At 43.0% G+C, this 23,441-nt stretch overlaps 1 protein-coding gene and 1 non-coding gene across 6 annotated transcripts in view; both read right to left on the reverse strand.

The window, feature by feature from the left end:
- Positions 1-3,122: 3,122 nt before the first annotated feature.
- TAF12 (TATA-box binding protein associated factor 12) overlaps positions 3,123-23,441 on the reverse strand; it is a 28,071-nt gene continuing 7,752 nt past the window's right edge. For 3 of the 5 annotated variants that reach the window (XM_012750559.3, XM_012750558.3, XM_075995838.1), the window contains 5 exons: positions 16,905-17,156; positions 14,738-14,815; positions 8,853-8,967; positions 5,745-5,833; positions 3,123-3,602 (listed from right to left, as the gene is read on the reverse strand). In XM_012750559.3, coding sequence (XP_012606013.2) covers positions 3,567-3,602; positions 5,745-5,833; positions 8,853-8,967; positions 14,738-14,815; positions 16,905-17,072 — 486 coding nt within the window. In that variant the 5' untranslated portion in view covers positions 17,073-17,156 and the 3' untranslated portion in view covers positions 3,123-3,566. Of the gene's footprint in view, positions 3,603-5,744; positions 5,834-8,852; positions 8,968-14,737; positions 14,816-16,904; positions 17,157-18,213; positions 18,318-23,441 lie in introns of those variants that run through there. The other 2 variants (XM_012750557.2, XM_075995824.1) reach the window with 2 other exon arrangements.
- On the reverse strand, positions 21,526-21,628 carry LOC142869758 (U6 spliceosomal RNA). Its single transcript, XR_012918326.1, has one exon. It is a non-coding gene; the product is annotated as a U6 spliceosomal RNA (small nuclear RNA).

The following is a 23,441-nucleotide window of genomic DNA, read 5'->3' on the forward strand; positions in this document are numbered from 1 at the left end:
TCCATGCACTTTGTGGAGATAGAGCCTGGGGTCCAGGTGGATCCAATTCTGGGACACAGTTGGCCAGGAAGGTTCTGGTGCATGTGGCAGTGGCAGGCCTCTGGACATGGACATGGCCCCTGCTCCGTGCCTTCCACACCACCCCAACCCTGAGGGCCAAGGAGAGAGCTCACCGACCAGGAAGGGAAGGGGCAGAGATGGAGAAAGGGCCTTGAAGGTCATTTAGTAGGATGGACTCCACCAAGAGCACAGGTCTGAGTCCTGCCCTGCCTAGGGACCTCGGACAGGTCACAAGACCTCTCCAGAACTCAGTGTTCTCACCTATAAAATAAGGGGCCACACTGGATGACCTCCAAAGGCCTTTTCTTTTCTAACTCCAGTTAGTTGTAAGACCTTAGGTTAGCTCTGCTTGCCTCCTCCCAGCTGCACACTATGCACGCACAGGGCACCCGCTCCAGAATGGCTTCCTGATCCCAGAGGGCTCTTTCTATGTCTTCACAACTCATCCTATTATTGTGGCCAGAGAATCTCTCAAGCTTTAGTCTTTTACCTCTAGTCCAAACAACTGCAGCAACATCCTGGCTGGTCCCCCTCCCTCCTGTCTCCTCCATCCACTCTCCACAAAGGTGGCCAGAGTGAGGCTTTTCACATGCAAATATTCCACATGAGTTCTTCACCTAAAACTTCACTGGCTTCCCAAAGCCTGTGTAGTGGGTTTCAAACTTTTTGTTTATATGCCTATTTTGAGCATCAGAATCCTTATCTGGTGGAAGATTTCTCAGAGTCCAAAAATGGCCAGTGGTTAAGAAAAAAGCTGCTCAGCTGAAGACGGGTGGTAAGCCCAGAGCCAGTCTGCTGGGCCTCCCACGCTACACCCTGCAACACACACGCATGCACACACAGAGCAGCATCCACGGCGTAGGCACTGCAGCTGTGGCTCCGTGGACCCACCTGAGAAGCCAGGAGGAAGTCCACGCCACTAAGCCTGAGGGCTGTCCACCCCCCAAGCTCACTCTGTACTCACCTCCAGCCACCTTCTCCTAATCTTGTACTTTAACCACATTGACACACTGACTTCTTTAGACTTCTGGGCCTTTGCATGTGCCATGCCTCTGCTTAAACTCCTTCAGTGGCTCCTGTTACTTTTTAGATTTTTTGTTTTTTAAGAGATGGGGGCCTTGCTATGTTGCCCAGGCTGGACTTGAACTCCTGGCATCAAGTGATCCTTCAGCCTCAGTCTCCTGAGGATGCCACTCTTGCGCCTGGTGTCCTGTTAGTTTTTTGATAAAGACCAATCTTTCCTGGGACCTGCAAGGCACTGCATGACCTTGCTCAGTTTACCTCATACACTGCCTCAAGGCTTATATACCATGTAGTTCTCTCTCCTTGAAAGAGAGCCCATCCCCTTCACCTGGATCCCTCATTTCTCAGCTCAAACAACATTCCCCCCCACTCGCCAGACTCCTCCCCAAGTCCTATAAACTTATCCCTCGCAGTCCTTGTCACAGTGCCAGTTTACATTTATCCAACGGCAGGAGTGCTCCCTTTGTCTGTTTTTATTCATCATTGTAGCCCCAGCCTATCACAGGCACGGGCACAGCTTACAAAGACTTGCCGAATGAATGAACAAGCCCCTCAATATGCAGATAGGACAGTAAGACTCATACATGAAGCCACTTACCTGTCACACAGCTGATCAAGAACTGAGGTCTTCTGACTCTACCCCAGCTCTTTCCAGCAAACTTCCCAATTCCCTTCGTTTCTTATGTCCTCAACGGAGAACTCAAAACTAACTCTGGATTCCTTCTTGGCTGCCGAAGTCAGAGACCTTCTCCTATTATCAGAACTCGGCTGAAGGCCTCCTGCTGTTTGATATCACCAACAGAACATCCTTTGAGAGCGTTGCCTGGTGGTATCGGGAGGTTCTGGAGAAAGTGAAACCCTTCAATATCCTCATCTTGGTGGTAGGCTACAAGAGAGACCTCGTGGCTGAGTACCGAGTGATGCCGGAGAAGGGGAAGAAGCTGGCTGCTTCCTTAGGGACTCGCTATGTTGAGATTTCAGCCAAAAGCAACAGTGACATCAGCCTTTGAGCAGCTCACCCAAGGGAACTATGAGGTTGTGAAGAGAGGGCTCATGGGGCCTAACTCACAGTGGGAAGGAGTGAAATTCAAGGTCCCATCCTGGGCCAAGCTGCAGGAAGAAGAGGTCCAAAGCAGGTCAAGGTGGATGTGCCCGTTCTAGTAACCCCTGGTTAGAACAGTCACCCTCCCTAAGGCACACACAACTCTCACAATCCACAAGGGCCCAGGATGGCATGACACTAGGTACCATTGAAGGAGACGACCCTGAGGTCTAGAAGGGGCCTGGTTTCCTCTACATGATGGTAAAAATACCACAATCAGTGATACCAGCAACTAAAAACAGGCAGGCACCTGCACAGACAGGCCTGTCCCCAAGGCTATTACCATCCTTTCTCAGGGCCAAGGATAAATACGACTTTCTCTAGGAGTTCCAGAAAAACACTGCCAAAACAAGAATGCTTCTTCAGGCTGGGCGTGGGGGCTCACGCCTGTAATCCTAGCACTCTGGGAGGCTGAGGCAGGTGGATTACTCAAGGTCAGGAGTTAGAAACCAGCCTGAGCAAGAGCAAGACCCCGTCTCTACTAAAACTAGAAAGAAATTAATTGGCCAACTAAAAATATATAGAAAAAATTAGCCAGGCATGGTGGCGCATGCCTGTAGTCCCAGCTACTCGGGAAGCCGAGGCAGGAGGATTGCTTGAGCCCAGGAGCTTAAGGTTGCTGTGAGCTAGGCTGACACCATGGCAGTCTAGCCCGGGCAAGGGTGAGAATCTGTCTCGGGGGAAAAAAAAAAAGAATGCCTCTTCAATCTGGAGCTCAGGACAGAAGGTCACCCTGCCCAATTCTTATGGCAGAGAAACTAAATGCAAACTCCTACTGATGTTACAGCCTCCCTTGGAGTAAAATAATGGAAAATCCCTGCTTTTTCCTCAAACTCAGAAATGAATAACAGTACTGCCACCTGCTGACTAGAGAGCTAGCCAGCCTTGCCTGTCCTCCTCCTAACTCCTTCTGCCTAGAAGCCATGCACCCTGTGTCTTTCAATTAATAACTTCTTTATTCTGGAAAAGCAAATGAAAGTCATATTCATATAAACACTGACATTACAAAGTACAGGGAAAAAGGGAAGGAGAAGGAAACAAAAGCCTCTACAAATCCTGCTAATACTGTCTCACCCAACAAGATCATAATGCTTTGTTCCATATTCAATCACTTATATAATAAACCACAAATAAATCTTCTCTGGAAGATACACTGCTCCTCTTTGAGACGGCAGGGAAACGGAACGGGAAGTTGGGGAAGGAGGCTTTATTCTTTTGGCAGATCCTCTCAGTCATTATAGATATTGCTGCACTGTTAATAAAAAATATATGCTTCTCTGTAAAGCATTAAAAAAAAAAAAAATCCAAGAATGAGATGGCTGAAGTCTCAGCTCAAGTATCTCCAAATACATTGTTGTCCATTCCCTGACCTTTCCGTGTGTTATTTCTTGGTTGTTTTTCGGATCAATGCCATTCTCTGAAAGGAGAGAGAAATAAGCAGTTACGCAGGAACAGTTACAGTCAGGGGCTTTCTGGAATATCCATGTGCAGCTAGCAGGCAGCATGGTGTACACTACAGGCTGAAGCCCTCAGGCACCTGTTGTCACAGGCCAGCTCAGCAGGTGCCTTCAAACCAGAAAGCAGTCTGCAGGGCCCCAACAGATGTTTAGATGGGTCAGTAGATCCATTTCATTGACCAAAAGACCCAAACTGCTCCAGGCTAGCAGGATGGCAAAAAAGTTAAAAGCAGGAGAAGGTGAGAGCTCTTGCATTTTGGGGACTTAAGAGAATAAGCCAGCAAAGCATGTGTTTTCTAGGCTCCCCCGCCCCAGTTTCTTCTTTCTCTGATGATGGAGAAAGTAGGAAAAGGGCCTCAATTTCTTCATGCTTGTCACCATACACAAAGGGAACTGACAGTTCATACCTGATGACATGCAATGAAGGGAAACTGAAAACTAACAACTTCTACCAAAACCTATCCTAGAAACACTCAGACCAGGGGCTCAACTCTTAATATTACCAGTCATTGGGCAAATGAATAGCTTGCTTTGCTCAATGTTTTTGATCAAGCGATTGTCCCAATATTATGATACTTGTTGACTAAATAGGGCTGAAAAGTGCATAATTTGGGAGCAGAGCCAAAGTGACAGCCCATTGTCTAAAGAGACTCCCTTCTGAAAAAGAGTGCAGTCTTTCGATTCAGGTTATTGGCAGCTTCCTTGTAGGGCTTCCTCTGTGAGCTCTGTAGACACCTACTCCATAGGTAACAGGTGATGGCAAAGCAAGGGACACTCCCCAGGACTGTCCAGTTGTGCCTGTCAAGCTTAGAAAAAGCTCACTTTTCCAATCAGAGTAGCCAGTTAAATTAAGACATAAAGGATAACAGCCTTGGCAAAAGGAGGGCAACACTGCGGTTGTACTGACCAATGACCAGGACAACTTACTCTGCAGTGGAAGTGGTATTCTCACACTGACCCCTAGCTTCCTTGTCAAGAGGGCAGAGCTGGGCGTGGTGGCTCCTGCCTATAAACTCAGCAGTTTGAGAGGCTAAGGTGGGAGGATCTCCTAAGCCCAGGAGTTCAAAACCAGCCTGGGTAACACAGTGAGAACATGTCTCTACAAAAAATTAGCTGGACATGGTGGCACATGCCTGTACTCCTAGCTGCTTAAGAAGCTGAGGCAGTATTACTGAAACCTAGAAATCTGAGGCTGCAGTGAGCTATGATTGGGTTGTTTTTTTTGTTTGTTTTTTTTTTACAGAGTCTCACTCTGTTGCCCAGGCTAGAGTCCTGTGGCATCAGCCTAGCTCATAGCAACCTCAAACTCCTGGGCTCAAGCAATCCTCCTGCCTCAGCCTCCCAAGTAGCTGGGACTACAGGTATGCACCACCATGCCCGGCTAATTTTTTCTCTATATATATATTTTTAGTTGTCCAGCTAATTTCTTTCTATTTTTTTTAGTAGAGATGGGGTCTCACTCTTGCTCAGGCTGGTCTCAAACTCCTGAGCTCAAACGATCTGCCTTCCTCGGCCTCCCAGAGTGCTAGGATTACAGGTATGAGCCACCACGCCCGGCCTTATGATTGGGTTTTTTTTTTTTTTTTATTCCCGCCCCCCCCCCCCATGATTGGGTTTTAAACACCACTGGCTTCAGCCTGGGTGGTCACAGAGGAAGACCCTGTCTCTAAAAAAAAAAGGGCAGAGAACCAAGGTTAAGCTGAGACACAGACCACAGCCTGGATACTTCCTCTCAGCACAAGTACACCATATTTCTGCTGTCTTTAACCTGCTCTTTCTTCAGAGGGCCATATATGGTGTTCAAATCAACAACAATAAAGGAAGATTTCATTAAGAAGGTGTAGAGAGGGTGAGCTCCATCCATATTAGAAGAACCTAGAATCAACAGCTTTAAGTGATGCCCATCACAGTTGAGAGAAAAAACTGAGACCCCATGTGGGAACAGCCAGCACCAAGGATCTCTCATGACTGCTGCTGCCTCCTGCCCTCTCTGACCTTTGGTACAGAGAGTGAAGCTTGCTGTGTGGAAGAAGTGAGGCCCCTAGTAACTAGCTGTGTGCACCTCTTTTGAGATGTAGCTCAGGGCTCTGGTGACCCCTCACCTGTTTGTGAGCTTCTGTGGTGCAAGCTTTTTTATAGGGTCGGATTTCTTCAGAGCCAAATCCTGGGATCCACATGTTCCACTGGCGCTCTGCAAAAAACAAGCCAGCACAGAGATAAGGGTACCGGGAAGGCAGTGTCAGGAGTGCAGTGTAACCCTCAGACAAGAGTTGGGGAGGATGAAGCCGGGATCAACTGTCCTAACACTAATCCTCCAAATGGGGACATTACATGTGGCTCTGCCACAGTTTTAAAGGACATAATTAAAGCTTCTTACACAAAAAAGTGGGAGGCAAATTAATCAAAGCTGTGAATGCTGAGCCTTTATGGCTCCATGTAGCTTAGCTAGTTGACAGAAAACAAAAGTCATTTCTTTCTTCAGTTATTTTACTCCTAGGCTCAAAGTAACCCCTCTCAAACCTAAAGAAAGCCTACAGACACAAAACATTCTAGATTCTGGAATTAAGGGCCAAAGCCTAGCTCTGTTGCTTCACTGTGGGGCTGTATGACTCAGGAACTTAGCTTCTTCATCTTTTCCATGGTAATAACAACAGTAATAACCACCTCGCAGATGGCTGGGGCATTTGATGACATAATACATGTAGAGTGTTTAGCCTAGAGCCTGGAATAAATATTTACATATGGATATAGATACAGGTTTGTCCACGCCCAGCTCCATGCTCCGGGGCCCCTGGATATTATAATCCCTGTAAGATTGTCACTAGAATTTCCCAGAAGACAGGGACTCTGTTTATTCTGCTCTGTCAATAACTAACATAACTACATAGCCCTCTAAATCCACAAATATAAGCATACTGTACTTTAAGAATACCCAATACTAAAAAATTATGCCTCCACATTATTAGGGAATTTATTATTATTAGGGAATAAGTCACTATTCAAAAAGATTTACATGGGGACTCCTTTATCGCTCCTTATCGGTATTCCTAAAGCATTGAAAATAGGATTTTTTGGCAAAATTTGTTTTGTCCCAGGAACATTACCTACTTAAGTAAAATTGAATATTAGTGATTTCATAGTTACACTTTATGTCTAATGCATAGTGAATATTGTGTGAATGAATGATTCATGTTTGTTTCTAGAATAACTTCATATACAACTCTCCTCTAATATTTCGTTAAAAACAAAAATGTCTGAAACTTTCTGCGAATAATATATGTTGCCAGTACTTGAAAGTGACCTTAAGATTATCCTCTGGGAATTGAAGTTTACAGTCAACAAAAAGTGGATCATGGGCACAGTGGCTCATGCCTGTAATCTTAGCACTTTGGGAAGCCAAGGCGAGCAGATTGTTTGAGCTCAGGAGTTCGAGACCAGCCTGAGCAAAAGCAAGACCCTACCTCTACTAAAAATACAAAGAAATTAGCTGGGCAACTAAAAGTATATAGGCCGGGCACGGTGGCTTACACCCGTAATCCTAGCACTCTGGGAGGCCAAGGCGGGTGGATTGCTCGAGGTCAGGAGTTCGAAACCAGCCTGAGCAAGAGCGAGACCCCATCTCTACTATAAATACAAAGAAATTAATTGGCCAACTAAAATATATATATAGAAAAAAAAATTAGCTGGACATGGTGGCGCATGCCTCTATTCCCAGCTACTTGGGAGGCTGAGGCAGTAGGATTGCTTGAGCCCAGGAGTTGGAGGTTGCTGTGACCTAGGTTGATGCCATGGCACTCACTCTAGCCTTGGCAACAAAGCAAGATTCTGTCTCAAAAAAATAAATACATAAATAAAAGTATATAGAAAAAATTAGCTGGGCATGGTGGCACATGCCTGTAGTCCCAGCAACTCAGGAGGGTGAGGCAGAAGGATCGCTTGAGCCCAGGAGTTTGAGGTTGCTGTGAGCTAGGCTGACACCACGACACTCTAGCCTGGGCAAGAATGAGATTCTGTCTTCAAAAAAAAACCAAAAATCAATCATGAGTTGCTCTGCATGGAATCCATTATTATCTTCTATCTCATTCCCTTGGCTTAACTGTCTTTGTAGTTATAGTCTGTTCTCTTTCTTTTGATCACATTGTGGTCAGTACAGTGGGGGGCTTATTCATTTCCAAGTGATTATGGTTATCAATGTGACATGACTAGAGCAGCGCTGGTGGTATAGTGATGAGCATAGCTGCATACTAGTGTTAGATGAGTATCTCCCAGAAAAGTCCAAGCTCAAATTTAGTGTCTATTAAGTGAAATGCAGTATCTGTTAAGTGGAATAGCATACATATAAAATTATATGTACATTATTATTCATTATTATTATTTTCTTAGAGAAAATGCATAAATAGATTTAAAACTGAAAGAGAACACTGAGGAACAGTTTTATTTGAATAGGGGTAATAGTAGCTACATTTACTAAGCTCTTACTTGGTGCCAGGCCCTGTGTCAATCACTTTACAAACATAATCTATAATTCTCACAATTACCCTCTAAGGAGGATATTATGATCTTCACTTTACAAAGGAGGAAATTGGCTCTAAGAGAAGTTGAGTAGGAAGATAAACTAAAATCGTTGGAGAGTGGCAAAATCTGGCTTCCAATCTAATGCCTGGGCTCATTCTCCCTGCCATGGATGGATTACTCTTCTTTCTTTAGTGTTGCTGTCAAATGAATACATAAATCCCAGTGCCCAAAAGTCTGGTCCTGGCATGAAGGTTCCTCTGACTACACTTTCCCCTGGCAGTCCTGAAAAAACAGTCATGAGGGCGGGAGTGGTGGCTCACACCTGTAATCCTAGCACTCTGGGAGGCTGAGGCCAGTGGATTGCTCAAGGTCAGGAGTTCGAAACCAGCCTGAGCAAGAGCGAAACCCCGTCTCTACTATAAATAGAAAGAAATTAATTGGCCAACTGATATATATAGAAAAAATCAGCCGGGCAGGGTGGCGCATGCCTATAGTCCCAGCTACTTGGGAGCTGAGGCAGTAGGATCGCTTGAGTCCAGGAGTTTGAGGTTGCTGTGAGCTAGGCTGACGCCACGGTACTCACTCTAGCCTGGGCAACAAAGCGAGATTCTGTCTCAAAGAAAAAAACAAAAACAAAAACAAAAACCAGTCATGTGCATGGTGCAGATACTTCAGAAAGAAAGAAGATTGCATACCTAAATGCAACTGGACATCTTTGACCTCCAAGGTGCTGGACTTGCGATGCCGAGCAAGCTGGCAGGCTGCTGTCACCACACTCTCAATAAAATCATCAGCAATCTGCAGTAGCATCTGGGAAAGACAAAGTGGGGAGAGTCACCATGACACTGGTAGGGTAGCCTCTTGATGTGGGACAACTGTTTCTGCCTGAATTACATATTTAGTCAGAATTTCTAGTAGAAGGCCTAGAATCAGCATTTGGGCTAAGGTGGGGTTGAGGAATGAGGAAGACAATAGAATCATTACGCAGGTTGAGTACAGCTCACACTGTACTAAGGATGTATCTTCAGAGGTTCTGACAATGTACCATTCTACCCAGCAGGAATCAGCTAACCCAATCCCTACCTGCTCCCTATATTTTCTTCTGAATTAGGTTGGAAAACAAAACTGAATCATCACAATTCCTCACTCACTTTCTCTTTTTTTTTGAGACAGAGTCTCACTCTGTTGCTGGGGCTAGAGTGCCCGTGGCATCAGCCTAGTTCACAGCAACCTCAAACTCCTGGGCTTAAGCAATCCTTCTGCCTCAGCCTCCCGAGTAGTTGGGACTACAGGCATGTGCCACCATGCCCAGCTAATTTTTTCCATATATATTTTTAGTTGGCCAATTAATTTCTTTCTATTTTTTAGTAGAGATGGGGTCTTGCTCTTGCTCAGGCTGGTTTCGAACTCCTGAGCTTGAGCGATCCGCCCGCCTCGGCCTCCCAGAGTGGTTTTTTGTTTGTTTTTTTGAGTCAGAGTCTTGCTGTGTCATGTCACCTGGGCTACAGTACTGTGGCGTCAGCCTAGTTCACAGCAAGCTCAAACTCCTGGGCTCATGTGATTCTTCTTGTCTCAGCCTCCCAAATAGCTGGGATTACAGGCACATGCCACCACACCCGGCTACTTTTTTCTATTTTTGGTAGATACGGGGTCTTACTCTTGCTCAGGCTGGTCTCAAACTCCTGACCTCAAGCAACCTTGAACTCTAAACCTTGGCCTCACAGAGTACTAGGGTTACAGGTGTGAGCCACCGGGCACTGCTACTTTCACAGTCTCTTAAAAGCACTTTTATTTCCATAATCTCACTTAGTCCTTAACAATAATCATGTGAAGAAAATGGAACAAGGATTTTATTCTTATTCTATAGAGGAAGATGAAGACTCAGAGAAACCTATTTTGCTCATGGCCATGTAACTAGAAAGCAGTGGAACCAGGCTTCAACCTCAAGGGTTCTGAGTCCAAATCCTGAGTTCTTCTTGCTTCATTGTCAATTATTTCTGGATTGTGTGAAAAGCAAGATCAGAATTCTAGAGAAAAAAAGTCCACATGAAAAAATTGAAATTTTGATTAATCTATTGACTAATATTTATTCCCCATGGCTTCCTAAACTGACAACCATACCTAGGGATACTCCTTGCTCTGCTGAACCATTAACTCATCATCATTTTTCCCATGGGAACCAAAGAGACACCATCAAAAGAAAAGATTTCTGGCCAGAGTGGTGGCTCATCCCTATAGTCCTAGTACTTTGGGAGGCTGAGGTGGGAGGATTACTTGAGCTGAGGAGTTGAAGACCAGTCTGAGCAAGAGCGAGACCCTATCTCTACTAAAAATAGAAAAATTAGCTGGCTGTTGTGGGGCACACCTATAATCCCAGCTACTCGGGAGGCTGAAGCAGGAGAATCGCTTGAGCCCAAGAGTTTGAGGCTGCAGTAAACTATGATAATGTCACTGCACTCTACCCAGGGCAACAGAATGAGACAAGACAAGACAAGACAAGACAAGACAAGACAAGACAAGACAAGACAAGAGAAAAGATTTCTGATTAAACATGGCAGATTAACTCTAAAAATGATCTCTTCTCCCTCCCTAAACCCATTAAAGTAACAGTAAAAGAAAAGAAGACATATAAATTCCCAAAGAAAGGAGAATAGAAGAGAAAACCTTAATGGACAAGAGATTCCCAGAAACTTTTAAAGTAAATTTTTTAAGGAGGTAATAGAGAGAGGCTGAGCATGGTGATTCACACCTATAATTCCAGCACTTTGGGAGGCCAAGGTGGGAGGATCATTTGAGGTCAGGAGTTTGAGACCAGCCTGTGCAATATAGCAAGACAAAAAATTTAAAAATTAGCCAGGCATAGTGGCCCATGCCTATGGTCCAAGCTACTTGGGAGGTTGAGGCAGGAAGATCACTTGAGCCCAGGAGTTCAAGACTGCAGTGAGCTATGATTGTGCCACTGTATGCCAGCCTGGGTGACAGAAAAAAAGGGACTTACAGACACTGACATTTAGGAAATCTCCCAAGAGGAAGGTTGACTTGCGGACAAATTATTCTGAAATGAAGCCAGTGATATGCAGTAGCCAGCTGAGACCAGCTCATGAAAGTCAATAATGTATCTCTCTTCTCAATTTTGCATTAAGTGATGTCATGTTGGTAGCTTAAAATAGGGCACAGTGGGAATATTTACACCATAGAAATCATTAAATGCTGCAAATCAGGGCCTTTTTCCCCAAAGAGTTGGCTATTAAACATTTACCCACATATCACTGGGCCGAGCCCATCAGTTGTGCTTCAAATCAGCTTTTTAGTGGCTCATTGTTCAACAATGGATAGTTGGGATCAGCAGACATTTGAAGAAAGTCTCTTGCAGTAAAAAGAAATAAACCAAAGGGAAAAAAGAGACCCAGAGGAAGCAGACAATGCAAGGGAAAGAAGAAAATATCAAAAATTTAATATCCTCAGAAACAGAGATAAGATATGACAACCATAAAATAAAAACAGAATGGCTTGAATAAATAGGACCAATTAGGCTAGGCACAGTGGCTCACAGCTATAATCCTACTATTTTGGGAGGTCAAAGTAGGAGGATCACTTGAGGATGGGAGTTTGAGACCAGCCTGAGCAACACAGCAAGACCCCATCTCTACAAAAAAATAAGCCAGGAGTGGTGGTGCATGCCTGTAGTTCAAGCTACTCAGGAGAGGCTGAGACAGGAGGATCATTTGAGCCCAGGAGTTGGAGACTACAGAGAGCTATAATGATGCCACTATACTCCAGCCTGGGCAACAGAGCAAGACCCCATCTTTTAAAAGCAGAACAAAACATTATTCAGAATGGTCATAAAGTGGAAACAACCAGACATCAATCAACTGATGAATGGATAAAGAAAATGTGATGCATATATACAATGGAATATTATTTGGCCATAAAAAGGAATGAAGTACTGGTATATGTGCTACCGCATGGATGAACTTTGAAAACATTACGCTAAGTGAAAGAAGCCAGTCACAAAAGACCAAATATTATATGATTCCATTTATTCGAAATGTCCAGAATAGGCAAATCTATAGAGATAGAAAGATTATAGTTGCCTAGGGCTGAGGGGGTTGGAGGGACAATGGGGAGTAACTGCTAATAAGTATGGGTTTCTTTTTGGAGTAATGAAAATAATAATGCAAATTGATTGTGGTGATAGTTGTACACCTCTGTAAATATATTAAAGACCACTAAAAACTATATTATTAAAATAGGTGAATTTTATGGTATGTGAGTTATATCTCAATAAAGCTGTTACAACACACACATACACACACACACAGAGACACACATGAGGGCAAATATTTTCCCTCTGGTTAAAAAAATAAAAATAACAATGATCTTATACTATTTTGTAACCTGTCATTCCTTTCCCTGTCATTAAATATTCCAACGTAAAGGCAAAAAAAACTAAAAATAAAAGCAAAACTAATGTACAAAATCATCTCATAATCAAGGCGTGCCAAGCCTCTAGAATAACAGGTGCCTCCAAGAACTCAGCATAGTGAATGAAAAAAGAAACATACCAAGGCCCATTATATAAAATCCAGAACAAGAAAAGAGAAGATCCTAAAGGAACTGGAATTAGAATAGCATAAGATTTCTTAACAGGAAATTTTAGAAGACACTGGAAGCAATGCCTTTACAATTCAAAAAACAATTACCAAAATAGAATTCTAAACCCAGCTAAACTAAAAATTAAGTGTGAAGTTAGCATGTAGATATTTTCAGACACTCACCTCCCATCTATATTTTCTCAAGAAGTAACAAAAAATGAGCTATAACAAAAAAGGGAGTCAATTAAGAAGATGACCTGGGATCCTAGAAACAAGAGATCCAACACAGGGAAAGAGCTAAAAGACCGAGGAAGAGTTTGTGCAAGTGCAAATTAATCAGAACAAAAGAGGATGGAGGTTTCTGGGAATGAAATACCCAGGGTAAAAAACAAGACAAAAGAAAACTCAAGTCAATAGATTAGTTTTCCATTTGGAAAATATCTGATAGATGTATATCAGAGCTGATAGTGAAAGCAGGAAAAGGCACAAGGAGAAGTAATAAATAAAAAAGAGTAAATTAAGGCCGGGTACAGTGGCTCACGCCTGTAATCCTAACACTCTGGGAGGCCGGGGCAGGCAGATTGCTTGAGATCAGGAGTTCGAAACCAGCCTAAGAGCGAGACCCTGTCTCTACTATATAGAAAGAAATTAATTGGCCAACGAATATATTTTTTTGTTGTTGTTGTTCTTTTTTTTTTTTTTTGAGACAGAATCTCGCTTTGTTGCCTAGGCTAGAGTGAGTGCCGTGGTGTCAGCCTAGCTCACAGCACCCTCAAACTCCTGAGCTCAAGCGATCCTACTACCTCAGCCTCCCGAGTAGCTGGGACTACAGGCATGCATCACCATGCCCGGCTGATTTTTTGTATATATATTAGTTTGCCAATTAATTTATTTCTATTTATAGTAGAGATGGGGTCTCGCTCTTGCTCAGGCTTGTTTCGAACTCCTGACCTCGAGCGATCCGCCCACTTCGGCCTCCCAGAGTGCAAGATTATAGGCGTGAGCCACCACGCCCGGCCTGGCCAACTAATATATATAGAAAAAATTAGCTGGGCATGGTGGCGCATGCCTGTAGTCCCAGCTACTCAGGAGGCTGAGGCAGGAGGATGGCTTGAGCCCAGGAGTTTGAGGTTGCTGTGAGCTTGGCTGACACTACGGCACTCTGGCCCGGGCAACATAGTGAGACTCTGTCTCAAAAAAAAAATAACCCTATGGGTAAATAATTTCATACCCTACCAACACAGGAGGAAGCTGAGTTTCAAAAAGCGTGAGCAACTTGTCACCACAGCTAGTAAGTGGCAAGGCCAAGATTCAAGTTCAGATTTGTCTGCCTCTAAAGTCTGTGTGTTTTATTTTTTTGAGACAGGGTCTCAGTCTGTCGTGTAGGTTGGAGTGCAGTAATGTGATCATAGTTCACTGCAGCCTCAAACTCCTAGGCTCAATTGATTCTCCTGTCTCAGCCTCCCAAAGTGCCAGGATTACAGGCATGAGCCACCACCCCTGACTTGAAATATGTACCACCCTTTTTTTTTTTTGAGACAGAGTCTCACTCTGTTGCCCAGGGTAGAAAGCCATCGTGTCAGCCTAGCTCACTGTGACCTCAAACTCCTGGGCTCAATCAATCCTTCTGCCTCAGTCTCCCAAGTAGCTGGGACTACAGGCAGGCACCACCATGCCTGGCTAAATATATATATATATATATGTGTGTGTGTGTGTGTGTGTGTGTGTGTGTGTATTGTTATTTATTTATTTTTTTAGTTGTCCAGATAATTTCTATTTTTTTTTTTTTTAGTAGAGACGGGGTCTTGCTCTTGCTCAGACTGGTCTCGAGCTCCTGAGCTCAAACAATCTGCCTGCCTCGGCCTCCCAGAGTGCTAGGATTATAGGCGTGAGCCACCACGCCCGGCCTGAAATCTGTATTATTAACCACTATGTTATATGAGTTCTCAGGAACAGAGTCTCTGGGATAGCCAACCCCACCTTACCTCCTCCACATCTTCATCCAACTGCTCATTAGGATCCACTTCTCTTACTAAGTCCTGCAATTTCTTCTTGGTCAATACCTAAAGTTAGTTGAGAGAAAATTTTTCAGCCACATAGTAAGGAAATAAAACAACTCATTACCCCATAATGAAGAAAGGCTATCAAATTGTTGGGTTTAGTTTCTACTTTCCAAAGAGTTCAGTCTGGCATCCCTGGTTGTATTGCTGTAAGACTACACTCTCAAGAAAGAAGTAGCCTAGTCATGTGGCCAAAAAAAGGGAAAAAATGTGATTTGAGGAACAAATCATGAAAAAAAAAAAGCCTAAGGAAAGGCAGAAAGAGCAGTCTGGAAGACAGGCGAGCATCCAACTGTCAGTTTATTTTAGCCTCATCTCCTTTTCTCACTGTGCCTCACCTTCCCTCCACATTAAGCAACTGCAATTCCCTGTCCATCACAAATTGCACCATGCCTCTTGCCTTTGGATATGTTCTTCCTCCCTTTTTCCTAAGTGCTCAGCTCATAATGCCTCTTTCTGATGCCTTTCCTAGCCCACCCAGGTAAGAGTAACCACTTACTTCCTTCTTTGGCCTCTACTGAATCTTATGCACCCTTTTATCATTGTGCATATTTATAAATTTGCCTGTTAGCCGGGCATGGTGGTTCATGCCTGTAATCCTAGCACTCTGGGAGGCCGAGGGAAGCAGATTGCTCGAGGTCAGGAGTTCGAAACCAGCCTGACTGAGACCTACTAAAAATAGAAAGAAATTAATTGACCAACTAAAAATATATATACAAAAAAATTAGCTGGGCATGGTGGCACATGCCTGTAGTCCCAGCTACTCGGGAGGCTGAGGCAGTAGGATGGCTTAAGCCCAGGAGTACTCTTATCCCCTTACTGCCAAGTTAATCCTAAAACATACTACTGTTATTATGTTACTCTTACCCCTCTACTAAGTATCTGCAAAGATTGTCTATTGCCTAAAAATTCCAAAGGAAATGTACTAGTGTACTATGTTTTGCTGTAATCCTAGCTATACAATTTTAAATCCTCCTCTTCTCCAGCAGACTCCATGTTCAGCACAGGCTGGTTTCCGGTCTATCTGCTCAACCTTCCCCAATCCACCTTTGTTCATCTCTCCACTCATCCCCTTGAAATACTGTTAACTTATCTATTCTACCCAGCCTACAAGACCCAAGTCAAAGGATTGTCCTTCTTTCTTATGGCTCTGGAGGCCAGAATCAGGATCATGGGTAAGAGAGGAGCAGATTTTAGAATCACTGCATAAAATTAATAATGGCAGCAATTGGACGACCCAGAAAAGGGAATGACTAGAGGCAAGAGTGCTTTTATTATAGGAATAACAAACCCATTTTTTATTATTTTATTTATCAACTATATAGCTAACATATATATAAAATACCTGTCATAGGCAAAGTATTGTGTAAGTATATATGTCTGTGTATGTATGTATGTATATATGCATACACACAACCATATACAACACAGAGTAAAAACTGATAAATACTGTATATGATAATTCAATAAATAATGTTAAAGGAGCAAATATTCAGGGCAACTTGAATCTCTGTCTCCCAGGTTATAGTCCTCAACTTTGGCCCAAATAAATTCTCTATTTGTATTTAAAACAAAAAACAGGCTGGGCACGGTGGCTCTCGCCTGTAATCCTAGCACACTGGGAGGCCGAGGCTGGAGGATTACTCGAGGTCAGGAGTTCAAAACCATCCTGAGCAAGAGCCAGACCCCGTCTCTACTATAAATAGAAAGAAATTAATTGGCTAACTAATATATATAGAAAAAAAATTAGCCGGGCATGGTGGCGCATGCCTGTAATTCCAGTTACTTGGGAGGCTGAGGCAGCAGGACTGCTTGAGCCTGGGAGTTTGAGGTTGCTGTGAGCTAGGCTGACACCACAGCACTCATTCTAGCCTGGGCAACAAAGCGAGACTCTGTCTCAAAATAAATAAATAAATAAAATGTAATAAAACAAAAAAAAAACAAAAACAATGCTAGAATTCCAGAGAAAGGAAAAGACCTTTTTCAGCTGACAAGAAGAGGCAGCATCTGAGACAGACATCTCTCAAGGCATTACTGGTTGAAATAATAGATAAGAGCTGCCTAAAGACAGCAGAGAATAAGAGGACAATACCTGATTGTTTTCAGGGCTAAGACGACCTCCTGTTCCAGGCGTGCCTGGTATCTTTACCACTGTAGTGGTATTAGCCATGGAGCCTTGTGGAGGGGTGCTGGCTGGTTCCGGTTTTATGGATGAGAAATTGGAGAGGTTGATTAGGGCAGAGGGGCCAAACTGGTTCATAATCTGCCGGGCTTTGGACTTCAACTCATAGAGCTTATCAAGATCCTGTTTCTTTTTGGAGCTGTGAGGACCAAGGCCAATCAACTGGAGAAGGAAAACACAAGCATTAGCTCTACAAGCACCTGTAATAAAGGATGCGTTTCAAAAGTAAAATGATATGAGGTTTGCCAGACTTTGCGGGGTCTTCAGTAAATCTGAATGGTGATCATTTGATAGCTACATATTAAAAATGGAAGAAATAAAGAATGTTCAGGCCAGGCGTGGTGGCTCATGCCTGTAATCCTAGCACTCTGGGAAGCCAAGGCCGGAGGTTGACCTCAAGGTCAGGAGTTCGAAACCAGCCTAAGCAAGAGGGAGACCCCATCTCTACTAAAAATAGAAATAAATTAATTGGACAACTAAAAATATATAGAAAAAATTAGCCAGGCCTGGTGGCGCATGCCTGTAGCTACTTGGGAGGCTGAGGTAGAAGGATCGCTTGAGCCCAGGAGTTTGAGGTTACTGTGAGCTAGGCTGATGCCACGGCACTCTAGCCCGGGCAACAGAGTGAGACTCTGTCTCAAAAAAAAAAAAAAAAAAAAAAATGTTCATTGATCTAACATGATATTTAGAAACCATCTCTTCTCCAAAAGCTAAACGAATAGTCCATAAAATTGAAATAAGAAAGTAAATGAAATAAGGAATCTTATGTACAAAAATAAACTGGATTAAGACAATTTTTAGGACTTTATAAAAATAGAATACTTACGTACTACATGCATTATTTTTTAAGTAACAAATAATGTTAAATTCAAATAAGTTATGGCACAATCACATACTTAAAAACTCAGTCACAAAGATTAAGAAAACAGACTTGTTCATTTTGGCATTTCAAAACATACTCAAGTCTATGTCAGGGCTATGTCCAATAAACACAATTTCTAGCAATTGTTAAAAGTAAGCTCTTCTTTATGATCACAAGCAATCTTTCTGTAAGTGTTAGCAATCTTAAAGTACATGCAGAGACCCTAGCCTGGAGCAGCCAAGGCTCCTAAATCTTAGAGCCATGTGGTTGACTCTGTGGACATCAGCTTTGATGTCATCAGGATCAGAAGCACATTCACTAAGTTCTGCCCACACTGGTCTCAAGGACCTTACTTACAGCTATCTGAGTGTCTAGATCTTTAATTACATCAGCAACAGCTGTGAGCCCGGTGAAATGAGAGGCAGCCATTCTCAAAAGCTACCTGTAAATGAACAACTGGCATCAAGCACCATCCTTGTCCCAGGACCATTTCAGTTGCATGGCCTAGTTCACCTTCACCGACCAGGATCCAGGCAAACCAGATGTGGAGAAATATATCTCCGTGTCCCTAGTAGGTGGCAAGAGAAGCATCTCTATCTCTTTCATAAACAACTTTAATTGATGATCAGAGCACATATAGACTATCTTCCTATAAAATGAATGTCCTATTATTAGGGATAAATTAGTCATATAAAATACTTTATTAGGCAAAATTGTGGGATTTGAACTTGCAGGAATCATGTCAATAACTTTTAGAACTTGGTAAAGCTGGCCGGGCGCTGTGGCTCACGCCTGTAATCCTAGCTCTTGGGAGGCCGAGGCGGGCGGATTGCTCGAGGTCAGGAGTTCAAAACCAGCCTGAGCAAGAGCGAGACCCCGTCTCTACTATAAATCGAAAGAAATTAATTGGCCAACTGATATATATATAAAAAATTAGCCGGGCATGGTGGCGCATGCCTGTAGTCCCAGCTACTCGGGGGGGCTGAGGCAGAAGGATCACTCAAGCCCAGGAGTTTGAGGTTGCTGTGAGCTAGGCTGACGCCACGGCACTCACTCTAGCCTGGACAACAAAGTGAGACTCTGTCTCAAAAAAAAAAAAAAAAAAAAAAAAAAAAAAAAAAAAAGAACTTGGTAAAGCTTAGCAACCTAAATGTGTATCTATTAATATATCCATTCTACTCTTGCCCTGTTGCTGAATTCCTCCCCAACATGTTGGCTAACTTTCTGAGATAAAGTTCTCTTGGTTTACTCTTTTTATTTTCATTTCAGCATATTATGGGGGTACAAATGTTTAGGTTACGTATATTGCCCTTGCCCCCCCCCCCAGTTAGAGTTTCAAGTGTGTCCATCCCCAAGACGGTGTCATCGCACTCATTATGTATATATACTTACACACAAACATCATGTATGTATGTATATACTCATCTCCTCCTCTCCCCTCCCATTTGCCCAATACCCAATGAATGTTGTTCCTATATGTGCACTTAGGTGTTTTTTATTTTTTGAGATAAGGTATCACTCTGTTGCCCAGGCTAAACTATAGTGGCATGATCATAGCTCACTGTAGCTTCTAACTCCTGGGCTCAAGGGATCCTCCTGCCTCAGCCTCCCAAACAGCTGGGGCTACAGGCACACACTAGCACACCCAGTAAATTTTTCTTATTTTTCTTGTAGAGACACAGTGTATGTTGCCAGACACAGTGTATGTTGCCCAGGCTGGTCTCGAACTCCTAGCCTCCCAAAGTGCTGGGATGACAGGGGTGAGCCACCAAGCCTGGCCCTGGTTTACTTTTTTTTTTTTGAGATATAGTCTCACTTTGTTGCCCAGGCTAGAGTGAGTTTGAGGTTGCTGTGAGCTAGGCTGACGCCACGGTACTCACTCTAGCCTGGACAACAAAGTGAGACTTTGTCTCAAAAAAAAAAGAAACTAGACTACAATTTACCGCCTTCCTTAAGCTTGTTGAAAAGCAAACAATACTTCTGTATTTTCAATAATTCTGGCTAAGTGAGCTATTTCTTCCTATAAAAACAAAATAAACCAGATAATAACCAGACACCCACTACCAGACTGACATTACCCTTAGTTTCTTAGACTCTTCCTATATATGGTTGGATTTAAAAACTATAACACATTTGGGTGGGTGGTAATTACATGAGTTTATACAACTGTCAGATTCATCACACTGAGCATTTAAGATGTGTGCATTTTACTGTATGTAAATTATACCACAATAAAGAACAATAAATCAACCCCTACGCCAAAACAGGTAAAGAAGTATACTCCTAGGCATTTATCCTAGAGAAATGAAAACTTACATTTACACAACAATTTGTTTACAAATATTCATAGCATATATCAGTAGGGAAAAAGAGGGCTGGGTAAGGTGGATCACACCTGTAACCCTAGCATTTTGGGAGGCCAAGGCGGGAGAAAAGCTTGAGATCAAGGGTTTGAAACCAGCCCCCCCCAAAGAGACCCCATCTCTAAAAAAAATTTAAAAAAATTAGCTAGGCATGGTGGGGCATACCTGTAGTCCCAGCTACTTGGGAGGCTGAGCCATAAGCATCACTTGAGCCCAGAAATTTAAGGTTGCAATGAGCTATGATGACACCACTGTATTTTGGCCAGGGCAACAGAGTGAGACTCTTGTCTCAAAAAAAAAAAAAAAAAAAAAAAAGGGAGGAGGGAAGACAGGTTATTGACTAAACAGTGCTGTATAACTGTGTGTATATGTAAAACATTTGGTTTCATGTTTAAAATTTAATTTTTTTTTTCTGCTGGTGATGTTATCAGTGGAAAAAAAAGAAAAAAAAATAAAAACAAATAAAATTTAATTTTTTTTTTAACATAGCCTTTCTCTGTTGCCCAGGCTAGACTGCAGTGGCATCATCATAGCTCACTACAGCCTCAAACTCTTGCCCTCAAGCAATCCTCCTGCCTCAGCCTCCCAAGTAGCTGGGACCGCAAGTACACCCACAATGCCCAGTTAAATTTTTTTTCTATTTTTTGTAGAGACAGGGGTCTTACTATGTTGCCCAGGCTAGTCTTAAACTCCTAGTCTCAAGCAGGATTGCTAGAAGCCAGGAATTTTGGCCTTCTGCCCCAGCCTCACAAAGTGCTAGAATTACAGGTGTGAGCCACTGTGCCCAGCCATCAAGTATTATTATTATTATTATTATTTTTTGAGACAGAGTCTTGCTTTGTTGCCCAGGCTAGAGTGAGTGCTGTGGTGTCAGCCTAGCTTACAGCAACCTCAAACTCCTGGGCTCAAGCAATCCTGCTGCCTCAGCCTCCCAAGTAGCTAAGATTACAGGCTTGCACCACCATGCCCAGCTAATTTTTTCTATATATGTTAGTTGGCCAATTAATTTCTTTCTATTTATAGTAGAGACAGGGGTCTTGCTCTTGCTCAGGCTGGTTTCGAACTCCTGACCTCGAGCAATCTGCCCGCCTTGGCCTCCCAGAGTGCTAGGATTACAGGCGTGAGCCACCATGCCTGGCCCCAACAAGTATTATTAAACACTCAAAAAATATCTTTGGGGTGCTATAAAATTAATTAATTTTAAGTATTTAATCCATCTGGAATGGGGGGCTTGTATACATTCCCTCTTTATAAACTTCTCCATTCCAGATAGATCAAATATTTAAATTGTATTTTGCTTTATTTTTTAAATATGGAATGCCTCACCAATTTGCAGGTCAGCCTTGCACAGTGGCCATGCTAATCTTTTCTGTATTGTTCTAATGTATATGTACTGCCAAAGTAAGTACAAAATATTTAAGTTTTAAACATAGGCCGGGCGTGGTGGCTCACGCCTGTAATCCTAGCACTCTGGGAGGCTGAGGCAGGCGGATCCTTTGAGCTCCAGTGTTCGAGACCAGCCTGAGCAAGATATATATATATAGAAAAGATACATATATAGAGAAAAAAAATTAGCCGGGCACGGTGGCGTATGCCTGTAGTCCCAGCTACTTGGGAGGCTGAGGCAGTAGGATTGCTTGAGCCCAGGAGACTGAGGTTGCTGTGAGCTAGGCTGATGCCACGGCACTCACTCTAGCCTGGGCAACAAAGCGAGACTCTGTCTCTAAAAAAATAAAAAGAATAAACATAAACATAAAATCAGCTGGGCATGGAGGCATGTTCCTGTAATGCAAGCTACTCAGAAGGCAGAAGGATTGATTGAGTCCAGGAGTTCAAAGCTGCAATGAGCTATGATCGTGCCACTGTACTCCAGCCTGGGCAACAGAGCAAGACCCTGTCAAAAGGAAAGAAAAGAGAAAAAAAGAGAAAAGAAAAAAGGAAGAGAGAGAAAAAGAAAGGAAGAAAGAAAGAAATCTTAATGACCTCAGAGTAATCAGAATTCTTAAACACAACACCAAAGCACAATCCACAAAAGAAAAAAAATTGATAAAGTTGACTTAAGATGTAAAACTTCTGCTCTGCAAAAGAAAGTAAGAAGAGGCCGGCACAGTGGCTCACGCCTGTAATCCTAGCTCTCTGGGAGGCCGAGGCAGGCAGATCGTTTGAGCTCAGGAGTTAGAAACCAATCTAAGCAAAAGCGAGACTCCATCTCTACTATAAATAGAAAGAAATTAATTGGCCAACTAATATATATAGAAAAAATTAGCCAGGCATGGTGGCGCATGCCTGTGGTCCCAGCTACTTGGGAGGCTGAGGCAGCAGGATTGCTTGAGCCCAGGAGTTTGAGGTTGCTGTGAGCTAGGCTGACGCCACGGCACTCACTCTAGCCTGGGCAACAAAGTGAGACTCTGTCTCAAAAAAAAAAAAAGAAAGTAAGAAGACAAATCATAGACTAGGAGAAAATATTTACAAATCACGTATCCAACAAAGAATTTATCCAGGACATATAAAGAACTCTCAAAATTCAACAATAATAACCAACTCAATTTTAAAAATAGGCAAACTTCATGCACATATTTTAAAAAAATAACATATAAAGAACTCTGGGAGGCCGAGGTGGGCGGATTGCTCGAGGTCAGGAGTTCGAAACCAGCCTGAGCAAGAGCAAGACCTCATCTCTACTATAAATAGAAAGAAATTAATTGGCCAACTAATATATATAGAAAAAGAAAAAATTAGCCAGGCATGGTGGCACATGCCTGTAGTCCCAGCTACTCGGGAGGCTGAGGCAGCAGGATTGCTTGAGCCCAGGAGTTTGAGGTTGCTGTGAGCCAGGCTGACGCCACGGCACTCACTCTAGCCTGGCAACAAAGCAAGACTCTGTCTAAAACAAAAACAAAAACATATAAAGATACAAAAATAACTAAAAAAAAGTAAAAAGAAAAAATTTTTTTTAAATAGGCAAAATATCTGAACAGAGCCTCCACCAAAGAAAATAAGCAGCAAATAACACATGAAAAGTTGCTCAGTCATTAGTTGCTCAATCATTAGTCATTAGGAAAATGCATATTTTTCTCATAGGGCCCAGGTAGAGGAAAAAATGAAAAAATGGAAAATGCATATTTTAAAAACCATGAGCTGCACCCAAGTGGACACATAGGTACTACAGTAATAGGGTATTGGGCAGGTGGGAGGGGGGAGGGGGGCGGGTATATACATACA

The sequence above is a fragment of the Microcebus murinus genome, chromosome 2 (assembly GCF_040939455.1).
Source record: "Microcebus murinus isolate Inina chromosome 2, M.murinus_Inina_mat1.0, whole genome shotgun sequence".
Taxonomy (NCBI): domain Eukaryota; kingdom Metazoa; phylum Chordata; class Mammalia; order Primates; family Cheirogaleidae; genus Microcebus; species Microcebus murinus.